Source organism: Athene noctua, chromosome 21 (assembly GCF_965140245.1).
Source record: "Athene noctua chromosome 21, bAthNoc1.hap1.1, whole genome shotgun sequence".
In the NCBI taxonomy this organism is placed as follows: domain Eukaryota; kingdom Metazoa; phylum Chordata; class Aves; order Strigiformes; family Strigidae; genus Athene; species Athene noctua.
In genome coordinates, this window is record NC_134057.1 from 6,141,745 (window position 1) to 6,164,158 (window position 22,414).

The 22,414-nt window shown below is 37.0% G+C and overlaps 1 protein-coding gene across 3 annotated transcripts in view; it reads left to right on the top strand.

The window, feature by feature from the left end:
- Positions 1–22,414, top strand: part of CTNNA3 (catenin alpha 3) — a 480,821-nt gene that overhangs the window by 103,492 nt on the left and 354,915 nt on the right. For all 3 annotated transcript variants that reach the window (XM_074924433.1, XM_074924432.1, XM_074924434.1), the window contains exons 6-7: positions 2,727–2,990; positions 9,969–10,172. In XM_074924433.1, coding sequence (XP_074780534.1) covers positions 2,727–2,990; positions 9,969–10,172 — 468 coding nt within the window. The remainder of the gene's footprint in view (positions 1–2,726; positions 2,991–9,968; positions 10,173–22,414) is intronic.

The following is a 22,414-nucleotide window of genomic DNA, read 5'->3' on the forward strand; positions in this document are numbered from 1 at the left end:
ACATGCTTGGATGCTCAGACCTTTAAAAGGCTATGGTTTTAGATTGGAAACTTGTCTGAAAGTGTGCAAGTCTTCCAAATTTACCACAGTGCCCATCAACTTGTTTAGAACTGTGACAGTTTGACAGTTCATAGGAGAACTACTCTGTAGTTCTCAAGCGGTATGTTCTGTCAAAGGGTAACCTAAGAGAAACTGCATACTTTCTCAGTGTTGCTTTCTTGTGTTTTCTAGTGGTATATTCTCTTTGATGAATAAAAAAGGGATTAGGCAGTTTCTCTATTTTTCTCTCCAGAGGAAAAGGTTTATGGACTATGGGTTAACAATCTGTAGAGATTAACTTCCTTCTTCAGAGAACTACTTACATTATTCTGATAATCCACATATGCAAAGATTTGATAGAAAAACCACTCAGTTGTAGGGTTTTTGGGGCCCATTTGTGTAGCAAATCAGACTAAGATTATCAACTGTCTCTTCCTGTTCACATGAAAAATTTCGAGGAATTAATTCTTCATCAAGGTTAAAAAGAACAATGGCCCTACAGCTTCTTTTGGGGCTGCCCAAGGTTCACAACTGAACAACAAAGTAATGATGAATTTCACTGGTGTAAGCATTAATTTTTTTAAAAAGTGTTATTGAACAAAAGTAAAGATCTTCATAGGTGAATATTGTGATTCTGAAACTGTACACAGTATTGTGTGAATAAAATATTCTGTGTTGTGAAAATATTAACATATTAAATTTTTTTGACTGTTTCCAGATGCTGTGTTATTGATTTGCCATTACTGGGTTTGTGTTACTAGCTTGCCAGTTTGGGATTTCTTATGAACCCCTCATTCCTGGTTAAACACTATTGTTTTAGAGGGAAAAAGTAATTTCAAAGGATTTTTGAGTTTGATTGTTTGGATATGATGCAGCAAAGTAAGAAATGGTTAAGAACAGAAGACAGCTAGACTGAAGTGTTGTATTGAGTTACCATTGTATCTCTAGGTCTGTAGCTTCCTTGCAGCACAGGAGAAAAGAGGGCATTCTGTTGTCTTGTAATTAGTGAATTTGTCTTTCCTACAATTAAATTACAACAAGAGTCTGTGTTTACAAATAAAGAATTCTTTTTGCTGACAGTGCACTAGGTAAATTGCAGATGCTTTACCAAGGTTGGAGGTGAGTTAGTATTTGGATTTGAGCACACTGGGTAATGAAGTCACTCCTGTGCAGTGGTGATTCATTTATATATATTTGTTAATTGAAAATGTAAAACTAGCTAAGGATTAATATGCCCAAGAAAATGACTCAATTTTCTAACTCGGATGACCAGCTGGTTAAACCATTGTCTGCTTCTGTTTAAGGCTTTCCCTCTCCCGGTGGTTTTTTTTTTTTTCTTTGTATGGTTTTTAATGAATTCCTGAGATTTCCAAGTTAGCCTGAGGAAGTAAGAGGCAATGCTATGTCCAGTGCATACCTTGCGGTAAATGAGATTTTTAAAAACATTGGACTGGTTCATTGACTATTGAATGCTCTTTTCTTCGGGCATAAACTTGTAAACTTTATGCAGTGAGAAGTGGATACTGTGACGGTTTTGTAAATAGTGCATATAGAGCCTGATGCAGTGCAAAGGAAAATCATTAGAAAGACTCAAGCTTGCTTTAGAGCATGCTGCGAGTAGTTTTGTATGCATTTTGTCATTCATTCTTCCTTGTGACTCTTCTCATTTGAAGCTGGTGCCACAGGCTTTTATTGTTCTGATGTGCTATTTTCCCTTCCGTCCACCCCTCCCAGTTTAACTGTCTCCTTCACCCAAGCCACTTTGCAAATATATTCTAGTTTGTTTTTTTTTTTCATAGGCACAAGATGCAGAAGGAGAGTGGGGAGAAAGTCTAGAATAAACCAGGATGAGGCAAAGAAGCTCCTTGCAATCCTGCTGCTGACTGTATGGTTGTCCCAAAGCTCATAACTTTCAGCTGTCCAAAGAACAGCTCCCAAGCTTGATTCCTGGAAATGGTTAAATCTGGCTTGGCAGCTCGACTGAGCTGTGTATTCCTTGTTGTCTGTGGTGGCAGGAGGCAGTAGGGTTTCAAGAAGATCTGTGTGGAGAAGAGAGGAGCAAGATGAGTGTGGTAAGATCCCTGAGCGCTTTAAGTGTGTACGTTAGCAGGGAGAGAGGAGAAACAGTCAGTGACACTTCAGAGATGCCTTCTCTCAAGCACCTTTTTCATTTCCACACCTTCCACACTTTCCATTTCCCAGGAGTACAGGATTCTCATCCCTGACCTGCTGTTCCTTTCTGCCATGTGCTCAGGACATACAGGAGTGAGGCAGGGAAGCAAACATAAGAAATGTGCTTAGATGAAACATTCACAGGATTCCTTGCTTATCCCAGGCTGCACCTCTGTTGTTCTCTATTGCTTATGAAGAGAGACATGTCTGGGAGAAATGACAGCTAATTTCCAGGCCAGTTTTCTCATAGAAGAATTGCTTCAAAATAAGGAAAATATGGACAGTTCATGGTGCTGGTTCTAAGACACAATAAATGGGGTTGTTTTAAACAGCCTTTGTTCGTTTCCTGTGAGATTAAGATGATTCGGTTGTAAGTACTCTTGTAATCCATTTTCACAATCTTTGAATTTAACTCAATGTTTCCTTAGAGTAGAGATAGAAGAATAATTGTTTATATATTTCTTGTCAGTTTTGAAATGCTTTTGGAAATAAACAGCATGTTCTTTTGCTGACAGGATTTGAAATCTAGCAATCAGCGAGATGAAATTGCTGCAGCACGTGCATCCCTGAAAGAAAACTCCCCTCTCCTACATTCAATATGTTCAGCTTGTTTGGAACATTCAGATGTTGCATCCCTAACAGCCAGCAAGGATTCAATTTGCAATGAAATACAGAATGCTCTCAATGTAATTTCTAATGCTTCCCAAGGAGTTGGAAATAAAATGGGACAACCTACATCTCACACGGCTACTCTTGGAAGTGCACTTGATGAGCTTGAGGTATGTAAACCTATGAGACTGCAACTTTTTTTTTTTTTAATTAGTTATTGGTCTCAAAAGTGGTGGACCTGAAGGCATTAGAAATTGATGCTCTGCTTAGTCCTACCATAAATAGTATCACTCTAAATTAGCTTATTGGAAGGCATTGCTTTCTTCAAAAGAGTTTGGAATTAAGTCTTCATGTATTGTTGTTGGCTTCCTTCAAACATCAGGAAAGAATTAGTTCTAAGTGTGTCACTAATGATAGAGACAGACACATCCTTGAATAAGTGAGCAGAACCCGTGAGTTTAGGTTACAAACAGTGATTATCAGATGATGACCGTTGCTACCTTGACTGCATTTGAACTACTACAATGCCAGTTGAAGTCCTTGACTCCAAACCTTGTCATTGGGATCATTATGCAATTTACAATTGAAGGAATTAGAAACCTAATTAAGTTTTCTGCTTATCATTAAATAAAGTGACACAACCAATATACTTTCACAAATTCTGCATTTCTACTTCCATTATTTAAACAAATACTTGGAGAAAAGTCAGTTCTTTCTCTACTCCTGACCAGATCCTAAGATTTTTGTATGGAGCTTTCCCTTTTTCTAGTGGCTGCTCGGGCTCTTGCCAGCGTTATTTTCCATTGTCATGTCAAAAATGGTAAAAGACCTCCTGAAGATGAGATTACAGACCTCATCTGGTGTAACTGTTGTAGGCCCAGATCAGCAATAGCAATGAAAGTTTCTAAACACATTTGCGAATATGGGTCTTTTTGGTTGTAAATTCTTGGACTTACCAGATTACAGTCTCAGAACTCCTATAGAGTTGACACATTTTCAGGAGAACTGGTGTTGTGACTGATGGTAACAGATTTTGTCTAAAATTTTCGATGTAAATTGTAAATGTACATTGAATACACAAATCTTGTAGTTTATTGGTCAAAGCAGACCTCTTGATCATGCTCAAAATTGAATCTGACAGATCTTTTTCCCCCAAAGGAACAGGCTACAAGTGTATGTTACATGTCATCCTCCCTTTCTTCACACACCAGGTTTTAAAATTATAGTTTCTAATCTATTTTCTTAATAACTGGAAGAAAAAAGAAACATTTAAGAGTAATATATGGGTGTTTTTACAATGAAAAATTATATACTTTAAATGAGAGCTATTTACCTGTTATATTTGCAAAATTTTTAAAACAATTTTGCAAAAGGATTCCATCTTCTGAGTGCAGATGAATTAATCTTGACTGCATGTGAGCACTATTTTAATGACTTAAAGGTAATTAATTTGTTTTTGTTTCAAAATTTAAGATTTATGATAATCACAAAATGGACAAAATTGTCTTTTGGTTCGAATTTGTTTTTATTTGGAAGCATAAGAACGTAAATGTCTGACTGTTGTAAAAAGACATTTGTTTATGGAGTTTTAAATATACTTTTACCTAGGTAACACAAATGGGAATTGAAGCTGTGTGAGTTAGATAACGCATAATTTATAGAGCATTTAACTTCTTAAAATGATTTTATGAATTAGATAGTTGCACTTTTTTCTTTCTTACAGAAAGTTCTATTGGCTAAGGACCTGAAATAACCTTTGCTCTATCTTCTTGTTGCAAATACATTGCCATGAAATAGATGGATGTAGTAAATAGTCTGTTGGGAACAAATCTCATTAAATGTTTATAGTGTGGAAATGTATCACGGAGCTTACCCAACAATCTAGTATCTAGATGTTTTGCAATGTTGTTCTTCCTTTGCCAGTGCTGGCAGTGTGGAAGTCATTACAGATTTATAGGTGAGGAAGCCACCAGTAAAACAGCAGCTAACTCTTAAATCAGTAGGCTCTCAAGAATTCCCCTTAAAGGGTCCATATAACTACCATGTCATAAAAACCCCATAAAATTGTAATATTACAAATTTAATTACATATTAACGTCTGTGTTAACCTGCACCTACATGCTCTTTTATCTAATGGATTTCACAGGTGTTGCATCTTCTGAATGTAAAGAATTTTCTCAGAAAATGATACAGGTCTTGCATGCCTGACTCTCTGTCAGCATATTCATCTGATATGTGGTCCTTTTAACGACCGTGGCTATCTGGCAGAACAATTACATATGAGAGGTCAAAATACTGTAAATCAGTCCGAGATGTTAGGAAATATAACTAGGTTTCTGGGTAGTTATGATCCCTCTGTTTTGTTAATCAGAAGACCAATGAGGGTGAAAATAGGGGTCTAATAACTCCTTTTAAATGCTCACTTAAGCTTAAGAACTCAGCTATCCACTATTTAGCCCTGTTAAAAATGCAAAACTGCTTGTCTTCCGATTGGTTGGAAATTGGATCGTCTTTTCTGTGTAGATGTACTGATCATAAATATTTGATGAAAGCACTTGAAGAGTTTAATCTGCGGGCAGGATCTTAAGTCATATTTTCCTGGTTCTTATTGTCTAGACTCTTTTTTTTTAAATTTAGAGGTGAACTCTGGTAGCTTTTTTGCCAGTGCTATTTGTCCATCTTTGCACGAACTTCTACAAACTGTCTCCTAAAGGAAGACATTTCTACTCCTGTTTTGTTGGAGATTTGAAGGCAGTCATTCTGCTAGCTAAATGGCTAATTTGCTGCAGCCTTCAGGTGTTTCTTAGTCTTCCACAATCAATGAAGAGGTTTGTTTCTAAGGTAACACTTAAATATTCTACTTGGCAGGAGTGTTTTACACTAGGATGAACCTTTTATGTATAGCCTAGTGTTGAGGGTGCCTACCTGAGATACAGGAGCACGACAGTGAAGTTGCTGCTCCAGTGAATAGTGACCAAGTGGCACAACTCCAGCAGAGATGAGGTACTACAGAACACTTTGATATTAAGGAGTGTAATATGAATTGGGGAGCAGAGTTTCAAATCTGTAACACAAATAAACCTGTCTTCCACATCAGAAAAGGGTGTCCTGACCTCAGGAAACTGACTATATCTTAGAGTGCCTTCTCTTGTCATTTTTAGAAGATCATCACGGATGAGTCTTGTGTTTAAGATTATATGAGTATAAAAATTGTGTTTAAAAAATTTTGTAAATAATAAGATTAGAATGAATCTATTGGGTGTAAGTTATTTTTTTAAAAAAGTAAATATTTAAACATTAATGACTAGTTTTTATGCAGTTTTCCAAAACTCTATTAATATGCTAGCTATTAAAGTCAAAGCTTTTTCATTTTTAATTTTGCTGTGGTTTTGGATATGGCCAAAGTTACAAAGACCCAGATAATGCAGTTGTTAAACACTTATTACACAGGAAAACGCTGTTCCTACCGCTTAAAACTATTTTCATTTTGCTTTTAAAGTTATACCTTCTTAATTCTCCTGCATTTCAGGGTCCTTAATGGCACTTCTTACCACTTCTTTACAATTTCCTTCTTTACTGCATTTCCCTAGTTTCCCAAAACGTGTATTTTTTTTGAGACATGTAGTAACTTAGCTTATCTCCAGGTAAATTTGGTGCAGTTTTCCTTTGCATTCAGACATAATCTCATCATTGTAAGGAAGCTCAGCAAAGAGAAGAAATGAGGAAAAGATGGATGCCCTATACTAATATTTTTAATGTGTCTCCAAGTTATCCTTGTGAACAAATGTTATCTTCCTGCCTTCACCCTTCCAGAACAGTGTCTTCAGGGACACTTCCTTCCTTCTCTGGAAATAGCTATTATAGAAAAGGACACAGGAGTCTTAATGTTTTAATTGCATTAGGAAGGCTTCTGATGACATTAAGAGCTGGATTACTGCTCCTATCAGGTCTGGCTCTAGGCATTGGCAATTAAGAAGTTGCCTGCAAAAGCAAACTGACTTCCTATGCTGTTCCTTAGGAGTGAGCCAGTCTGGCTCCATCTGCTGCCAGCAAGAGGTTAGGGTATATGGAGATATTTTGCAGTAAATGAGCAAGTGCCACCTTCATTCTGTCCAAACACTCTTTCTTTTCTTTGGATTTTACTCTTCCTGGCAGGGTCTGCCAGGCCATGGCAAAATTTCAGCTCTTCTTCTCTCTTTGTTGTAGAGGGCAAAAGTCAGATATTTCTTTTTTAATAATTACCGAGTGGTTCTTAGCTGGCTCCAGCTTCTCTACTCCTGCGAATGAGGATGAAATCAGTGGATTGCCTGTTTCCTTTGCTCTGTCTTTGCGAGTGGGTGAATTATTGCTTCATCACAGTTTGGCCTTGGTTCCAAAGTTGCATGCAAGATTAACATTTCCATGATCAACATATGTTTTACATCTTTCAATAAGGAAATAGAGAGACACAAATAGGATTAATATAATGCTTTTATGGATAGCTGTGTTTTTCATCTTTGAAATATTTAAGCTCTTTCCCTCCTGCTTGCACATAAACTCCTTTTCAATATATTATGTGTATCTGGGTAGGTGAACATCAGTTTCTGAAAATCCAGGAGCTTGGAAATACATAGTTAATCTATGGTTTCATCTGCTGGATGCACATAAACACCTGACATAGACCTATAGACCATTTTAATGGTCTATCCTGTCACTTACTGAAACAAGTCCATAAACTTTTTTTTTTTGTGATACTCTACAGTGGTATGAAAATCCTAAAATTCAACACAGAAAATGTGGAGACAGACAGCAACTCACTAGTGCCTTTCTTTCTAGTCATCGTCTATGGAAGTTTGAGGACTAGAATTCATGTAATAGCAGTTTTCTGGTACAAAGCATAACATAAAGCATAGAACTTTAGGTCCTAGAAGATCTTACAGAGGTTGTTTAAGGAGGTTCATTGACTGCTGATTTTATGTATTTTGATAGGTAGCAAGTATGGGGCTGAAGCGCTGTGAGTACTTAAATAACTGGAATGTTTTCAAATGAGATGGAGTAATTCAAGACAATGGAACAGTAGAAGTTTAAGAACCTACACTGACTCTGCAATCAGGGAAATATAAGTTCCATTTGAACAACATAGTAATGAAGAAAGAACCTTCACTGTTTTCCTCTGGAAGTATTCAGTTCATGAAGTCTGATTTTTATTTTTTTTTCTCTAGTTTTTGTGGAGAATCTCCCAGCTGTCTCAAACCAATCATTTTATATTTCAGAAAAGACAGGAGGATTGAATATGTAACAGTCTTCCTTTCACTAAATCATACCCAGAATGTAAGAGAATGTTAATAATAACCAACAAGAAATTTTCAAGGTGACTGAAGTCCCCTTTCCTAGCTATTTAAGCTTTTATCTTACGAATAGAACACTTCCACTGCTCTCAGGATTGCCTAAGCTAGAGAGTACCTGAAATCATGATATTAAATCTAAATTGAAAAAATAATTAAAATTCTCCAGCTTAAAAGTAGTCCAGCACATACTGTATAAGCACAGATAAGTTCTGATTTACCTGACCTAAATTCCACCTAAGGGTGTATGACATGGTTTTCTTTAATATTTCTTCTGAAGGCTTGGAGCCACATATGGATGTAACAGGTGAATGGACTTATGTGGAATATAGGTTTGGTGATCTGGACTATAATGACATTGTTTCAGATGTTCAGTTAGATTAAAAATTACTAGTTTATATTAAATGCTGAAGGTTGAATATACTTTCACATTTCATGAAAATACCACCTCTCCTTTCATTTCTCTGACATATTTGCTTGACACACATATAATTAATTTTATCATGTCAAAAGACTTGTCTGCTTTTGTTTACCCTAGCTAGTGAAAAGCAAGAGGACAGTTATATCTGTTGCTGAACAAAAGCTATTATTTTGATCTTTGCCCATATTCAGCCTGCTAAAGGTAGCAGCAGTGACTTTCTGCCACAGAGTAGGATTGTATTAGACTAAAAATTAGCAGAACTAGACTGCCTGTGTAATCTGATTTAACATTCACAGCTGTGAGCTAGCACTGCTGTTTTTGTGTTAAATCCAGAGGTACTCCTGACCTCTAAAATACTAAATTTCGGAGGTGTTGAATCCCTCTTTCCAACAAAGATAAGACTCTGGTCTGAGATACTTAAATAAAACACAGAATATGACGGAGTAGTAAACTCACACACACTGTCATAATTGTACGTAGATGTTACAAGCTTAGCATGAGATATATATTTTCTTTTTAAGAATTTTAGTCCCACTGCATGGGAGGATATGGAAGACAGATGACCCTTAAGAAAAGTGGACAGACACAGGAACGAGTTTGAAAGAAGAAATACTTTTTTTTTTTTTTTTTACAACTGCAGTGACAAAACTTGAAGGGGAGGGAACAATGCTGGCTGAGACCTTGGGAAGACGGGACACAGTTGCCTGTTTTGACATACCTTCTGTATGGCTATGAACCTGGCAGGCTGGGCCTCAGTTCTTTGCTTATAAAATGGGGTTGATAACTTGTAGAGTAGCATGTTGTGAAGATTGAGAGACTAAATAGATACTGCAGAGATGAGTGCATGCATATTTATAAAGGTAGACAAATAGCATTTCTGTTTCCAGAAGTAAGATGCCTTGTAGAAGAAGGAATGTCAGATACGGTGTAGGAGAAACTGAAGCCGAGGTTGAAAATCTCGAATCTCATGCAGCAAAAGTAGGAAATGGAGGAAGGACTTGAGACGAGGCAGTTGTAGTCAGAAGATGTCAACATGTCTTGCAGATAGATGTGATCTTGTTCTACTTGTTCTATGAGCTGCTTAGGTGTAAACTAGCTCTGTCTGGAAGGCTCTGTTGCTGTCTTTGCTGGGTCCAGGCCGGTAGGATTTGATGACATGGATATTGGCTTAGAACTAGGGAGAACTGAATGGCAGAGAGAACTTGGCTTTGTCTGCAAATGACCTGTATGCATAGCCCCAGTAGGGAAAACGGAACCTGCCATGGTCAAGTTGGATACGACAAGGGGTAAGGGCTAGCTGCATGTCTAGGAAGCATGGTGTCACTGTAGTTTGTGCAAATAAAAGACAAAGCAGCAACTTAATTGGGCTGACTTTTCTTACCTGTACTCCTAATGTTTTCCAGAATTTAATTATCCTGGATCCTCTTGTAGTGAATGAAGAGAAAATAAGACCATCACTAGAGAAACGTCTGGAAGCTATTATCAGTGGAGCAGCTTTGCTAGCTGATTCCTCCTGCACACGTGATTTTCATCGAGAACGTATCATTGCTGAGTGCAATGCTATCCGCCAAGCTCTCCAAGACCTGCTTTCTGAATACATAAACAATGTAGGTAACTTGTTTCCTTTTTTTTTAATGTCTATCTCAAAGCCTATTTTAGTGTATATTGCAATTTAACCTATAATTAGTGTAAATTAGAGTTTAACCTATGTTTCTCAACATGCTCTTTAAAAGGTTGAAAGGAACATTTTTCCAACATAAATCTAAGCAAAGGCTAAATGCAGATCTCCATAATGAGTACGGATTGTATTATGTCATACAGTCTGTGGAAAATGCTGTATTACAGATACAACGTACACATTTAGGTTATTTTATGCTACTTGCAAACTGTCACTAGTACAGAACAGACGTAATACTTCATATGCTAGCAACAAGAGTTTCTTCTTAATGTCACTTCCTAGACCAGAGTTTTAAAATGTAATCTTTGTTCCTGTAGAATGCAACAATTTAAATAATAATTTGTTAAAATGTGAATAATCTCTTAGTATCATTTTAGAGTGTTCACACCACTACATTTGATTCGTGTAAGAGCACCAAGTTTAAGTGTAAAAATGACTGAATTGCTAAATTAGAAAGCTAGGACTGTTCGGTAAATCCAGAAATCTGGTTGTCTGGCATGCTTATAGGCCAATTCATCTGTGAATTTTTGAAAAGTAATATAGTTTGATTGTGTTTTAAAAATAACTATTAAATTTAAAGAATGGATTTGGCACTTCTTACGTCTGGCAGTTAAATGATAGAACAGTGGAGACTCAGATACTATCAATATGGGTACACAGTGTTAATACCATGCTTTTCCTCTGGAAACATTTTCTGTAGACATGCTGTTCTTATCTAAAGATATTTCAAGATGATTCATCAAGCCTATTGAGAGGATAATTGTATGATACAGCTATTTGTTTCTTTTTTTTTTTTTTAAAGCTGAAATTCCTTTCTATTCTCTAAGTCATACTAGTCAATCCAGTCTGAAGCTGTTCTAATGAGATTGTTTTCTTTGTCTTATCCTATTGTCATTAGGATAATGAGGTATGAGGGCTAAAATAATCTATACATATCAGATTTTTTTTCATTTCATAGATATTGTACTTTTTTTATATTTTCTCTTTATTTATTGGGGGCCAGGTGGTATTTACAACTAACTTATTTTATTTTCTGTAAAATCCAGTTTCTCTTTCAGTCCCAATACCAGATAAAGATGCTTTCATATTTTTACTCAATGTTTAGATGCAGTTTCTGTTGAATGCAACATAATTCTTGAACCTCTCAAGTGGCTTTTACACATAGGTTAGAAATGTGAAATTTCTTTAGTTCTGGTTAGCTTGGAACGTTAGTCTTTGACACCACCTTCTAGCAGATGTCTATTGCCATATCTGTTCTAGAGTGGATCAGGTTTGCTGTTAAATGGCTGAAAGTTTAATAATGGAAGGCATCAACCTTTAACAGTTGGACTTGATGATCTTAAGGTTTTTTCAATGTAAATGATTCTATAATTCTAAACTGTGGAGGTGGATATGGTGTATAGCAATTCATATTGGTCCAAAAGAACACTGTGGGTTTGTCCCAAGAATACTTCATAGGCATTCAATCTGTTGCAGGAGTAAAACTGTGTGATTAGAAGTGGACTCTAGAAATAAAATTGTGATTATCTTTCTGAAATAATCATGGGTTTAGGGTTACATAATGCAGACTAAGCATGAAGGAAGAATACATAACCCACTCCTGACTTTCTCAAGTCAGGAAGCAGATATTTAAATATGTCAAAAAGGGAAAATGTCATATAATTTGATGCAGACCTCAGTGTCTGCACAGGGTGGCAAAGATGAGGATGGAAGCAGAAAGGAAGAAATGAGAAGGATTTAAAGGCATGTGAGGTGTTACACTAGGGTTAAATGACAGGAGTGAATTTAAAGTTTTTGGTTGCTTTCAGTGCTCTTGATCTGCTTATACAGTTAATATTGATCTCAATGGAAAATCTCTCACCAAGAATCATTTATGGCTATTACTGAGACTGGATTAAATAAGTTTTTCAAGGAGATTCTCAGGTGTCAGTTACTTTGTTTTACACCTCTCACTGAAGAATAGATGATAGATGCAGAAGAAAGTGCTGATTTATCACTGTCTTCTGGGCTCTTCTATTAATAATTTTAATAAGCTAGGACTGTGAATTGAATGAGCTATAAAAATTATGCCAGCCATTTGTTAACATAGTACAATTTAAGGACTAGGTTGTCTTTCACTTGCTCTCCTTAGGAACACTGTACTCCACAAGCAATCACACTGTCTTTGTAATACTTCATGTGAGTTTGGGTGTGGTGTATGTGTGCCCAAAGTGAGGTACAGAGGCTCTGTATCTCAGCACGTACGTAAGAGTGGAAAGTTTTCCTTGCCCGCAATCCACAAAGAGCATCTTTTGTTCCTGTCTTCATTCTGATATATGGTTCAAAAACCATAGCCTACCCGCTGTCCTTTTGGTTCTTTTCGATCACATGAGCTGTAGTAGTCAGCTGCTTGGAAGATTTTTTTTTCTGGATACGCGTCTGTCATTTCTTGATAGTATATTGGTTTGATTATTTTTCTTAAGGCTTCTTCCTATTTGAGTGTTGCTAGTGGGAACTGCACTGTTTCAGAGACACCACACGCAGTAAGTGCCACCTTCTCAAATCCTTCTCCAGCAGCTGGTTTGTCGGGAAGCTGTATGAGCCGCACTGACACTGGTAACATCCAGGGCATCTCTAAGGCCCCTGGGTCTGGTGCTGCCTGGTAAGTGTTTAGCTTTAACATGATCATTGCCAAGGACTTCAGTGCCGAAATTCCGTGTGAGTTCTGCACCCTCTGGTGTTTTGTTTTTTTTTTTTTTTGAAACTAGCCTTCAGTGCCTAAACAAGTGTTTGGAAACTTATGATTTAGCCCTGACTAAGGAATATAGCTTTTGTGGTTCCTACTTTGTTTTTATTCTCAATTATTTGAAGTCTCTATTAAGCCTTAAGGACATCAAGTGGAATCAAGGGCCTATTGGTGTCAGTCATAAAATTTAGAGTTTTTATGGCAAACTGGGAGAAATATCTCTTCAGCAGATATTGCCTTTCATGCAAGTGGCTGTTTTTCCACAGGCTGTGTCACAGTGAGATGATACAATGCAAACTTAAGCAAAATGCTCTCTACACTAATAAAGACCCACTCAGCCTCCAAGAGGCCTTACATTTTTCTGTTCACAAAGTAATTCAGACATATAGTAAATTGCAACTATATTAATTCTTTAAAAAGGCAGCAGTTGTTCTTCTGGTATTTTAGAATTACTTCCGTACTATTGTTATCCTCTCTGAATTTTACTCATAGACATATATTTTTAAGGGATATATTTGCATTTCAGGACATCAAATAACAGGCATTACTACAGTGGATTTGGATAGCTTATCAATGACAAAATCATACTACGGTGTGTGGATAATAATGTATCCATAGGAGCAGTCATTTTGTTCTAGAAATAAACACTTGCATTTTCCTAATGACAGGCTCTTGTCTGGTCTTTGCTCATCCTTTAAAATGAGAAGTTATTAGCAATACTAACTCCATGTTTCTTGATTTCTCTGTCTGCTTTTACTCCCAGTCACAATAGGGATATGCACTTATTCAGGGATAATAAAGTTGTGATTGAGTGTGGGTTAAAGTGGCTGTTGTGAGCAGCAATTAGGATGATTGCAGGCACTGCTTTCTCTGCCTTCATTAAATAGGAAGGGTATGTCAGAATAATTATTCTGCACCCACCTGTGGGTTTGAATAAAGATCACTGGCTAGATTGCCCAGGCAAGGCTGAAAAAAAGCTGGTAAAGAAAGGTCTGATACTGATGGTATGATAGCATCATCATTCTCCTTTCTTGAATTAAAGTTTCCTTGCTTTTGGAATGTCATCTCATGATATTTTAGCTGTACTAGTTTCTCATCTTATTCTGGATATTGGTGTGTATTTGTACACACAGACTGTTATGCATGCTGGGCCAGTATACTTTATGCTTTTTCTAGTAGGTTGTGATTTCATTCTTTCCTGTTGTGTCTTTAAAAAACTTCTGTTTCTCAACTAGGATTTTTTGTTAAAATTACCTAAGTTTTTGGGTCAAATAATGTCAGTAAAATAGTTTGCATTTTCATTGTAAGTGCTTGCATGTTTTCACATCTTCTACATTTAAAAATAGTTTCAAAAGAAAATCTGAAACATTGAGATCTGAAAATGTATTTATGAAAACAATATTACTTTGTTTTTCTAAATATACTTGCTAACTTCACACAGCTTTGAAACATGTGTCAGTGCCACAGAATAATTTCTCCTGTTAACAATATTTCACAGAATATTTCACGCATGATTCACAGAAATGTGTGACTGTGCAAACTAGTAGCAACTCAGTAATTTAGTTAGCATTTCTAGACGTGCCAATGTGGTGCTGGGCCATCTTGTCTAGACCGTGCTTTTGCCAAGATAGGTTGGACCAGGTCTCTTCCAACCTGTATTCTATAATTCTGTGATTCTTGTGCCACAGGTGCTCGTTGTACCACAGCTATACCACGTGTGTGGCACTGCTATACTGACTGTGGCATGGAGCAGAGCTAAGCCATCCCTTCTTACACCAGCGGTGATTTCGGTCTCTTAACGAGACATTTAAGAAAACGGGAGGAGACTAATAATACCTTTTACCTTGAGGCCAGATCAGGAAGTGGACTGAAGTTGACCATACATAAGTATATTACATATCTAGGGTACTGATAATCAAACCCTGACCATTCATGTAGCCTAACGGCAGGCCAAGCTGAGATTGACTATAATTCTCATCTGCTTTGTGGCAGACAGTGTGGTGTCACTCCAGGAATGGTGCTGCAGGGGAGATGAAGTAGTTGGTGGCAGATAGTGAAGCACCTGTATTGCATGTAGGGTATGCTTGAATCTCACTGAAATGCAGCTGCTGAAGCTTTATGTTCTTAGATGCCCTGAAAGTTCTCTGTAGCCTGTTGTTTCACCACAGGTTTGTGTCCACAACTTCTAGATGAGAGTCACATTTGGATTTGAGGCGTATTTGGATCTGAGCACGTGAGCTAGGATCCCTCAAAGTAGGGGGACCCCTGAGACAGGGAGTGAGCTGGACTCTACTGAGGCCCCTAAGGAAAAGCTATGCAGTACAGACCCTCTGTAGCCATGGGGAAGGTCCAACTGTAGGAAAGATGATGCAGTAGACAGTTGGGACCTGTGCAGTTTTGTCTGTCCAGATTTCAAATTGTAAATCTTGTTCATTCAGTGGAACCTGAGCATTGGAAATTCAAACCCAGAAATGGGTGGAAAACCGAATCTTTATTTATCTGATGGCATGGTTCTGGGCCTTACCCTTTGTCTCAGCTGATAAATTTGAGTGCTGTGGAGTGCTAATGCCTTGCTTTACTTCTGTTTTGAGTACTCATCAACAACAGCTTAAGGTCTGACCCACTGTCTCTATGTAGACTCTGCCTGTGATTGATAATGTTTTGTGTGGTATTTTATTGCCATTCTTACTCTTTCAGAGTGGAAGGACATGTAGATACCTCAAGTATACAGGTACCTCAAACTTCATGTTGCTTGTACTTTATGGTTTCCTGATGAAGACTTTTAATGCTTCCCTGGATAGAGGGAAGACTAGACACTTTGGTTTATCATCACAGTGGTGCAGTGTATCTTGCATTTAAGCTACTTAATCTTGCTCTGAGCAGTAGATTTTTCATTTCAGTGCTCAGGGGAAACATTTTTGGTAGTTCTGGATATTGCAAGAATTCCTCCAGAAGAGTTATTTCAGATTGAAGCAAACATTCTGTTGATCTTAAAAAGGGAACATTTCATATTTTTAATTTAAAGATTTGCCTGGTTGTCTTTGTTAGATATTTGTATCTCTTAGGGCTATTTTCCCTTAATTATCCATGTGCTATAGCTGCAGAAAAGTGGATTACTGATGGTTAATAATATGTATATGAAAAGACTGGTACTCCATAAATTAGAAATGAGGGCACAAAATGATGCCTCTTACCAGAGAAAATTTACATTGCATGAATCAAATAACCAAACTTGTGAAAAAGCTCCAGACACTTTTCAATCTGCTAAACTCTTTTTGGTAAAGCTTATGTTCTCCATTCACGTAAGGGTTCACCTCACCCGTTCCTGTCAGATGGGCTTCAGAGAACACAGGCTATTTCAGAAAGCGGTGGCTGCCACTTTTTAAGTTTCATTAATTGGGGGCTGATTTGCATTTATGTTTTGGAGTGGAGATATAGTGAACAGTCTAATACGAATATTTTTTAGTAGTATGCTGAAAGTGTATTTCGAATGTATAATTTCCTTCATGAATACATTTTTCATGACTTAAACCTCATATCTGTACCTGCTAGCCGCTGTTTGCTATAGGAAACTACTGTGGTGATGCATGTTGAAATTTTGTTAATATTCTTGCCAAATACCAGAAGTATTACAACCACTTCCTAGATCATATATTGATATATGTCTAAATATGTATATTTTACCATCTTCACGTTGTTTGTCTTTTTTTTAATTGTTTTTGTTGATGGTGAAACTGCTGGAAGGACATTACTAGTTCTGTGAAGGTGTGTGCTACTTTTTACAGAGCTCCAAAACGAGGTTTGATTGTTGCTTCCAGTGAAATTGTCTGTGTGGTTACATGATTAATATTAATTTAAAACTGATAATTCAGCTCATTAATTAAAGGATCTGAGCTATGACTGAAGAAATAGATTTTCATATACAGCTTTTTACTTTCATCTGTATAGCTTGGTGTCTCTCCAACCTTCTCCATATAATGAAAATTATTCCAGACAATCATATATGATATAGCTGAAGATTACAGCAACTGTTTAGAGTTATGTTAAATATGTTATTAGTTCGATAATATACTTTAGTATTAGATGCTCCATATTGTTGCCAGTGATGTCTAGGGAGCTGAGAACAGGGGACAGTTTGACTTGTCCTTCTTGATTACTTCCACTTTCTCTCACTGCTATGTATCTTGAAAAGTTCTGTGTAATTGCTCTCTGAAGAACTGACCTCAAGCTTGCTAGACTAGACTAGCCAGGGAGTTCAAAGAAATCCTTTGTTAAAGTCTTCAAGAACAGTATAGCTGTTGGTTATTCATGAAAGTGGTTGAAGTAACTGATTTCCTGAAATCCTTTTTTCTGTATTTCTATATAGGAACATGAACAAGCGGAGCTTTTATTCCCTGCTTTTTGTAAAAGGAATGGATTCAAATGTTCTTACTTTACTGTCCTCTTCATATTCAAGCACTGCTTGAAGAGAAGTTTGGAAAACTAGCAAAATCTACAAGAATATCTGTGTGTTGCGTGGGTGGAAAGTGACACTCGGATCTTTCTTATTCAGGGTTGTTTTAATTATTTCATCGAGTGTTATGTTTTCAAAAAAAAGATTGATTCCAGTAAAATTGGTATGCCCATATGGCATATTATGCTGGCATTTATGCAGAAAAACATGTAGTTTTCATCATTCTGTTGTTGACATCGGCCGAGTACTTAGTTCAGTTGACTTTGAACACTCCTGCAGTGGGTTTTGTTACATTTTTATATGCAGTATGTGTAGTTGAAAATTATTCTTCTGAATGCTAACTTCTGTCAAACATTTAGTTTTCTAGGGAAATTGGATACTAACTGTTCAGGAAGAAGATTTTTAGTGTGCTTAGAAGACAAATGTAGTCTAGTGAATTCCTCAAATAGATCTATATTTGAAAAATAAGCTGCAGTTGAATTTACCTGATTATAGATAATCTTACAGAATTTGCAATAAACTGGGATCTACGCACGTGAGCTAGAGAAAGATAATGAAAGACTTTTCTATTCTTAAGCCCTGTTTTTCATTTAACGGTTCTGAGCCAAGCTATTTCAGGATTAATCGGATCTTAGAACTTAAGGCTTGCCTTGAAGTAATGTAGCGTGATGAGCGACTCGTGGCTCTGCAGAGGATGATTCAGTACAATAGTCAGCAATTTGTATGTGGTATACCTGACAGGACTGAGAATATATTAGGTTGCTAAAGAAAAGTTTTTGTCAGGGAACCTTCAATAAAGTAGCATTTTTCTCTCTCCAAGATTAAATAAATCTTTTACTATGGTAATAAACAAGCATTAAAAATTAATATTAAAGTATTTGTTAACTCAACATCTATCTATCTGTTTACAAGGTTTTTTTCTTATACAGTTTATGGAAATTGGTTGTCATTGCGCGATGTTTTTCTTGACCAGTTTCCTATCTTCTGGAGGGTGTTAAAGACTGATCTTTTTTCTAAATGTTAGAATACCATTTCTAGGAAGACTACTGAAGATTGGTGTTTCAGAATGCATTTGTCTTGCTTTTTATCCTCTGTACTGGACAGCTGATTTGTGTTGTCCAAATAAGTTTCTAAGTTGGATTCTGTTTCAGATTAAAAGGCTTTTACTTCTTTTTTATGTAACAATTCTTATTAAAAAGTTGTCATAGTTTAGGAGATCCTTAATAAAAGATATTTCAGACAAATGAAGACCAAATCCAACTTTTTAATGAAAGAATTTTTTTTCTAAACAAATCCAAAATATCTTAAGTAACATACTTAAAAGTTACATACTTCCTAAGTAGGTAACCTACACTACCCCAAATATCTGTGCAAACTCTAAACACGTGTTCAGTGTGATAGCATGTTGGATGCTATTTAACTTGACTTTAGTCAGACTTCTGACATTGTCTCCAATAACACAAACTGATGAAGTATGGACTAAATAAGTTGACAGTGAGGTGGGCTGAAAACTGGCTAAAGCGCTGTGCTCAAAGGTTGGGATCAGCAGCACAGACTCCAGCTGAAGGCCAGTAGCTAGCAGTGTACCCCTGGGGTCAATACTGGTGCCAGTGCTGTTTAACCCGTTAATGCCCTGGATGATGGAAGAGTGCGCTGTTGGCAAGCTTGCAGATAATACAGAACTGAGAGGAATAGCTATTGCACCAGCTGGTTGCGTTGCCCTTTAGAGGCACCTCAACAGGCAGGACAAAAGGGCTGACAAGGAACCTCATGAAGTTCAACAAAGGGAAAGGCTGAGCCCTACACAGAGTTGGCCAGCAAAGGCCATCAGCCTCCTGGGCTCCTTTAGGAAGAGCGTAGCCAGCAGGTCAAGGGGGTGATCCTTCACCTTTACTGAGCTCTGGTGAGACACATCTGGAGCTTTCATTAATAAGGAGGCTGAGAGAATGAAGAGTGGATTTACTGAGAGTTTTAATGATGTTACCCTACAAGCATGTGAGAGAAAAGCTGGTCCTGTTCCACCCCAGGACACTGTCGCACTGTGCCTTTCTTTTTCTGAAATCTGATGTGCCGAATGAGAGGAAAATTTGTGAGTGTGATGATGCTATTTGGTGTGACTAATTGCAGTGGTACTCTCTTCATGAACTTTGACCAAATGTCAGGTAGATTTCTTATAGGAAAGCTTATGAAAGTATGTCTGCAAAAACAGCGCCACAAATTCTGTAGAGGGGCTCTGTGTTGGGTATGTTGAATATGTGACTCCTGTTGTCAGCTGAAAGGTTCTTTCATAGTTACTGTTTGAACTTTCAGTGACTAGAATATAAGAACAACCCAGAATATGTGTTGGCTTTGTGTTGGGGCAGAAATGATGTAAATATAAGACATGAGACAGCTTTGCAGTTCTTCCAGAATTTTTACTGGAGCTTCATGAACAGACTGATGGGTTTATTCTGGTAAAGATTGTGGTTTGTTCATTTGCTCTAGTTGAAGCCCCTTTTTTTGCTTTTCCTTCCCCCCTACAATTGGGTTAGGTGGTTATAAAGAAAGAGTGACTTCATTATGTGGTGAACAGACTTTTTCTCAATAAGCTTGAGAATCTAAAAACATACTATCAAATGTCACTATTTTATGTGATATATTTCACAGTTTAAAACAAATTTTCTTCTGGAGTTGAAATTAGAATTGCTGACAGTAAGGAAATAAAAATGATTGATGGACTGTTTACACTTGACCAGCTGCTAATGAATTCTCACTCAATATCTAGTTAGCTTGTGCTGAAATAATACAAAAGGCAACCCAGAAAATAGCCTGAAGATCCTAAAACTACAAAGAAGAAAAATTTAAGCTATTCTGACACATTTGATCTAATGAACTGTGATATAAAATGTGACTTTGGTGTTTTGGGATGATGTGATTGATAGTATAACTTCTGTTATTCAATTGTTCACTCTTTACTGTATGTTATATTTTGGCTCAGAGGCAGGGAGACAGGTTGCTTATTTTCCCTGTTGGCCCCTGGGTGTTCAGAGCTTTCCAGAAGGAAAGGAGAAGGCACTTCTTTGCAAGGAGCTGAACATGCTCAGCTGAGAGAAATTTCTGGAGTTTCCTAAGCTAGAAACTGGTATCTCTTGGAGGAGACTTCAGAGAAAGAAAGTATTTCTGTGGATCCTAAGGGAGGTTTATAAAGTTATTGCATCTCAAACAAACCCCACTGAGAATTTTTAGCCTGAGAACATGTTTGTAGAAAGGAAGGGTACATGATGAACAAGGGAGGGATTGGCTGACTCACACTGATTTTTTTTTTTTTTTAGCTGCTTTTTATCCAGCAGAGCAGCTTTTTTGTTCTTCCAGAATGGTGTTGCAATAAAACATAGTTTTGGTTCAGTGTCTTTTTGATTCTCTTGAGGAGAAGGTGGAGGAGGTTCTGGTCAAGATTGGGGCAGTTTCTGGGTGGCTCCTAATAGCCACTTCTCAGTGACACAAAGTCTTAAATCACTATATAGATGAGTTGGTTTTTTTCAGTGTGAGAAGAAAGGAGTTACCCTCTCATCAATATTCTTTCAAGTATAGAAAATATATTCAAAGGCTGCGAGTATTTAATTATGAGATTAGCTAGTGTGTTGTGGCTATTGCCGGTGTCAAACGGTGCTACATAAACCACTCATGCTTATCTCTATGGCCAACTCCTAACTATCATCTCTAAAAGCGCAAAAATCCTGCTACTTCAAAAGGTCAAATCCTCTAAAGCCAGTGATGAAACTTTAACTGACTTTAATGGAGCCAGAATATCATCTTATTTCAAGAAGTTAAGCTCAGCTCTGTGGATATAAAAGGACAGCTGTGTAGCATCTGGTAAAAATCAGAGGGGTGTGGTGTGAGGGGGAGAAGGGAATCTTACTGATTTTTTTTTTTTTTTAAAAGTGTGGTTTGTGTTGAATATTTCCTATTGTGTGTTTTGTTGTTGACTATAATGCCAGACACCCATGTCTATTGTAGTGCCTTATAAACATCCTTTGAAAAAAATAGTTAATATGTTTGTTAAAATACAGTCCTGGTTATATCTCTTTTTTTTTTTTTTTTTAATTGGAGTTGTGCTTTGTTCTTGATGTTTTGACATTCTTTCTATGCAGTTTGGCTATTAGTTTCTTTTTCTATTGACATTCATGATGCAAGAATTTTTACCAAGTAGAAGGAAGAAATTGAAGTTTGACCTACTGTTTAAGCTAAGCAAATTAGTAAAAGAAAAATTATTGAAAAGTAGTGTGAATTCATCCTGTTTTCCTCATGTGTTTTTTACCAGTATTTTGTGGCAGCTGAAATTTCTGACTGGGACTAGACTGTGTGTCTCTTTTGGCCTCAAATTTCATGTAATTATTCAGAGTAAGCCGTTTCTCCTTGTAGGAAGCCTTATTACCCACAGGCAAATGTAATTTATCATCTTTTCTTTCAACAATTCCCCTTTTCCCTCTACCCCAAAGGAAATCAGAAAAGATTTATAAGGTTCTGCAGCCCACAAAACCTGCTTCATTATCCTTAAATCAAGCATATCTGATTGCAAAGCTCTTATTTTTACTAGAATTTTGGGAGGAGAGTATTTTATGGTTTTTGGTGTGCTCTACCAAAGGTGAAAAATGCATTTTTTTAAAAAACTAATTCTTTTGAGAGTTATGGCTCCAAAGTAAAAGCCCTCTTTGTCAGCAGAAAAATAATGGCTCTACCTTGAGATGTCCAAATAGAATGAAGTATTCAAGCTGAAAAGACGACATCAATTCAGATAGCATTGTCTTAATATATATATTGTGTTACTATCTTATCCTTCTGACGTAACATAACATCTTATTCACCTATTTTTACTGCCATGGCAGATGAGGTAGACAGCTTGTTGAATCTAAATGTTGTATTTTCATCCTGTCCCTAGAGGATTAAACCTGATTTGGGACCAATCAATATGAATGAGCAACTTAATGAAAATGGGAAGATACAAATTATTTCC